The sequence below is a fragment of the Onychostruthus taczanowskii genome, unplaced genomic scaffold, assembly GCF_017590055.1.
Source record: "Onychostruthus taczanowskii isolate IOZ18803 unplaced genomic scaffold, ASM1759005v1 scaffold543, whole genome shotgun sequence".
Lineage (NCBI taxonomy): Eukaryota > Metazoa > Chordata > Aves > Passeriformes > Passeridae > Onychostruthus > Onychostruthus taczanowskii.
In genome coordinates, this window is record NW_024503047.1 from 1 (window position 1) to 3,858 (window position 3,858).

At 59.7% G+C, this 3,858-nt stretch overlaps 1 protein-coding gene across 1 annotated transcript in view; it reads left to right on the forward strand.

Annotated features, from left to right (window-relative positions):
* Positions 1–68: 68 nt before the first annotated feature.
* The window catches only part of LOC121342578 (collagen alpha-1(I) chain-like), a gene marked incomplete at its 5' end in the record, with an annotated part of 4,283 nt that continues 493 nt past the window's right edge, over positions 69–3,858 (forward strand). The window contains 7 exons of the mRNA XM_041417102.1: positions 69–149; positions 235–407; positions 2,929–3,173; positions 3,253–3,296; positions 3,381–3,446; positions 3,614–3,673; positions 3,762–3,814. Of these exons, the coding sequence (XP_041273036.1) occupies positions 69–149; positions 235–407; positions 2,929–3,173; positions 3,253–3,296; positions 3,381–3,446; positions 3,614–3,673; positions 3,762–3,814 (722 nt within the window). The remainder of the gene's footprint in view (positions 150–234; positions 408–2,928; positions 3,174–3,252; positions 3,297–3,380; positions 3,447–3,613; positions 3,674–3,761; positions 3,815–3,858) is intronic.

Genomic DNA, 3,858 nt, shown 5'->3' on the forward strand with positions numbered 1-3,858 from the left:
CGAAGCCCCGCCCCCCGGCAAGCGCCCGCCCGCCTACGAGAGCCTGCGCGGGGGCGTGACCTCGGCAGGCCCCGCCCTCGCCCGCGAGGAGGAGCCGCCCCTTCGCCGGGGGGGCGGAGCCTCCGCCCGCCGCGGGAAGGAGCCCGAGAGTGAGTGACAGGGGCGGGGCGGGGCTTGCGGCGGGGCCACGCCCCGTGGGCGGGACTGACCCGCCCCTTTCGCCCCTTTTGGCAGAGGCGCCGGAGCCGCCCCGGGAGGAGCGGGGCGGGGCGGGGGCGGCCCCGCCCCCCTCGGGGATCCCCGTGCGCGCCGAGGGGCCCCGGGGGCGGCCCGGGCCCCCCCTGCCCTGCCAGACCTTCCCCGCGTGCGGGAGGGCCGCGGGTACGTGCGGGACCGGCGGGCACGTCGTGGGGACGGGGGGGGTTTTGTAACGTGGTTCTGTGCACTATTAAAGAGAGATGCAGCTGGAAATGGGCTTGTTGGGGGGCTGGGACCCCCCAAAAATGGGAGCGGGAACACCAAAAAATGGGATTGGGATCTCTCTAAGAGTGGGAGCGGGATCCCCCAAAAATGGGGCTGGGACCCCCACCAAAAATGGGGCTGGGACCCCTCTAAAAATGGGAGGGGGAACACCGAAAAAATGGGATTGGGATCCCCCAAAAATGGGACTGGGACCCCCCAAAAATGGGAGCGGGAACACCAAAAAATGGGACTGGGACCCCCAAAAATGGGACTGGGATCCCCCAAAAATGGGAGCGGGACCCTTCTAAAAATGAGAATGGGATCCCCAAAAATGGGACTGGGACCCCCCAAAAATGGGAGCGGGAACACCAAAAAATGGGACTGGGACCCCCAAAAATGGGACTGGGATCCCCCAAAAATGGGAGCGGGACCCTTCTAAAAATGAGAATGGGATCCCCAAAAATGGGACTGGGACCCCCCAAAAATGGGAGCGGGAACACCAAAAAATGGGACTGGGACCCCCAAAAATGGGACTGGGATCCCCCAAAAATGGGAGCGGGACCCTTCTAAAAATGAGAATGGGATCCCCAAAAATGGGACTGGGACCCCCCAAAAATGGGAGCGGGAACACCAAAAAATGGGACTGGGACCCCCAAAAATGGGACTGGGATCCCCCAAAAATGGGAGCGGGACCCTTCTAAAAATGAGAATGGGATCCCCAAAAATGGGACTGGGACCCCCCAAAAATGGGAGCGGGAACACCAAAAAATGGGACTGGGACCCCCAAAAATGGGACTGGGATCCCCCAAAAATGGGAGCGGGACCCTTCTAAAAATGAGAATGGGATCCCCAAAAATGGGACTGGGACCCCCCAAAAATGGGAGCGGGAACACCAAAAAATGGGACTGGGACCCCCAAAAATGGGACTGGGATCCCCCAAAAATGGGAGCGGGACCCTTCTAAAAATGAGAATGGGATCCCCAAAAATGGGACTGGGACCCCCCAAAAATGGGAGCGGGACCCTTCTAAAAATGAGAATGGGATCCCCAAAAATGGGACTGGGACCCCCCAAAAATGGGAGCGAGAACACCAAAAAATGGGATTGGGATCCCCCAAAAGTGGGGCTGGGACCCCCACCAAAAATGGGACTGGGACCCCCCTAAAAATGGGAGGGGAACACCAAAAAAATGGGATTGGGATCCCCCAAAAGTGGGGCTGGGACCCCCACCAAAAATGGGACTGGGACCCCCCTAAAAATGGGAGGGGAACACCAAAAAAATGGGATTGGGATCCCCCAAAAATGGGACTGGGACCCCCCAAAAATGGGAGCGGGAACACCAAAAAATGGGACTGGGACCCCCCAAAAATGGGACTGGGACTTCTCTAAAAATGGGAACAGGAACACCAAAAAATGGGGTTGGAATCCTCCAAAAATGGGGCTGGGACCCCCCAAAAATGGGACTGGTACTTCTCTAAAAATGGGAGGGGGAACACCAAAAAATGGGACTGGGATCTCTCTAAGAGTGGGAGAGGGATCCCCCCAAAATGGGACTGGGACCCCCCAAAAATGGGACTAGGACTTCTCTAAAAATGGGAACAGGAACATCAAAAAATGGGATTGGAATCCTCCAAAAATGGGGGTGGGACCCCCCAAAAATGGGAGCGGGAACACAAAAAAATTGGACTGGGATCCCCCAAAAATGGGACTGTGACCCCCACCAAAAATGGGGCTGGGACCCCTCTAAAAATGGGAACAGGAACACCAAAAAATTGGACTGGGATCCCCCAAAAATGGGACTGGGACCCCCCTGCAGCCCCTCACAACGTGCTCAGAGGGGGATTTGGGGGGAAATTACCCTAAATAATGGGGGAAGAGGTGATAGCAGAGAATTTGTGGGGAAATGACCTACAAGGAAGGGAATAATAGTTGGTACTAACTGAAAGAAAGGAGAGCGTGGATAATGGTGGATTTTATTTTCGTGAGGGGCCGGGGAGGGGGGTAAAAATGAGAATGGGATCCCCAAAAATGGGACTGGGACCCCCCAAAAATGGGAGCGGGACCCTTCTAAAAATGAGAATGGGATCCCCAAAAATGGGACTGGGACCCCCCCTGCAGCCCCTCACAACGTGCTCAGAGGGGGATTTGGGGGGAAATTACCCTAAATAGTGGGTAATGGGGGAAGAGGTGATAGCAGAGAATTTGTGGGGAAATGACCTACAAGGAAGGGAATAATAGTTGGTACTAACTGAAAGAAAGGAGAGCGTGGATAATGGTGGATTTTATTTTCCCCATCCCTGTGGGGGCCGGGGTCTCCCCATCCCTGAGGGGGGCTGGGGTCTCCCCATCCCTGTGGGGGGCTGGGGTCTCCCCCCCCCTGAGGGGGGCCGGGGTCTCCCCATCCCTGTGGGGGGCTGGGGAGGGGGCTTGAGTAGCCGTGGGGACATTGGGGAAGGGTTTGGTGGCAGCCTGAGGGGCCTGGAGTTTCTGGGGAGGGGGGAGACAGAGCCCCCCCATCTCGTAGTGGGGGGTGGGGAAGGAGTTTTGGGTGGTCGAGCGTCACGGGGAGGTTTTGGGGGGCTCTGTCGCTCTCAGGGGTCTCAGGAATTTTGGGAACCACCCCCCATGGCTTCTCTCTTGCACCTGCAGGGGGTGTGGCTGCACAGGGCGTGGCCACCCCTGTCCCGCCCACAGGGGGAGGAGCTTCTGTCAGGTACTGCCCCTCCCCCCCACACCTTTCCAGCCGTGCAGGACCCTCCCCTCCCCCCTCACAGCTGCCCCTCCCCCTGCAGCCTCTTCGGGACCCTCCGTGACCCCCCAGCGCTGCCCCACGGGGGTAAGTGGGGCTTCACCCCCCCATTTCCCACCCCTCAAAGTGAGGGGGGGGCGCAGGGGTGACACCTGTGCCCCCCACCCCCAGGCTACACCAACCCCTTCACGGCCCCCGTGGCCCCCAGACCCTCCACCAACCCCTTCGAGAGCAGCGGTGAGTGACCCCCGACCCCCAGGCTGGGGTCTGGACCCCCCCCATTTCCAACCAGGGGGGCCCCCTGACCCCCCATTCCCCATCCAGGGTGGGTCTGGACCCCCCTGACCCCTCATTCCCCATCCAGGGTGGGATCTGGGGGTCCCAATCCTGTGCCCCTCTTTCAGGCTCTGCCTTCATCTCGCCCCCCGTTCCTGGGGGCTTCCCCAGCCCCTTCCAGGCCGATGGTGAGAGCTGAGGGGGGGTTAAATACTATTAAATATATTTATATATAAACTGCCCACCCCCTCGACTGACCCTCCCTGTTCCCCCCAGGGTTGCCTTTCGGCGGGTTCAGCGTTGCCAAAGCTTCCACCAACCCCTTCGTGGTGAGGACCGGGGCTCGGGGGGGGGGGGCCGGACCCCCTTTCCC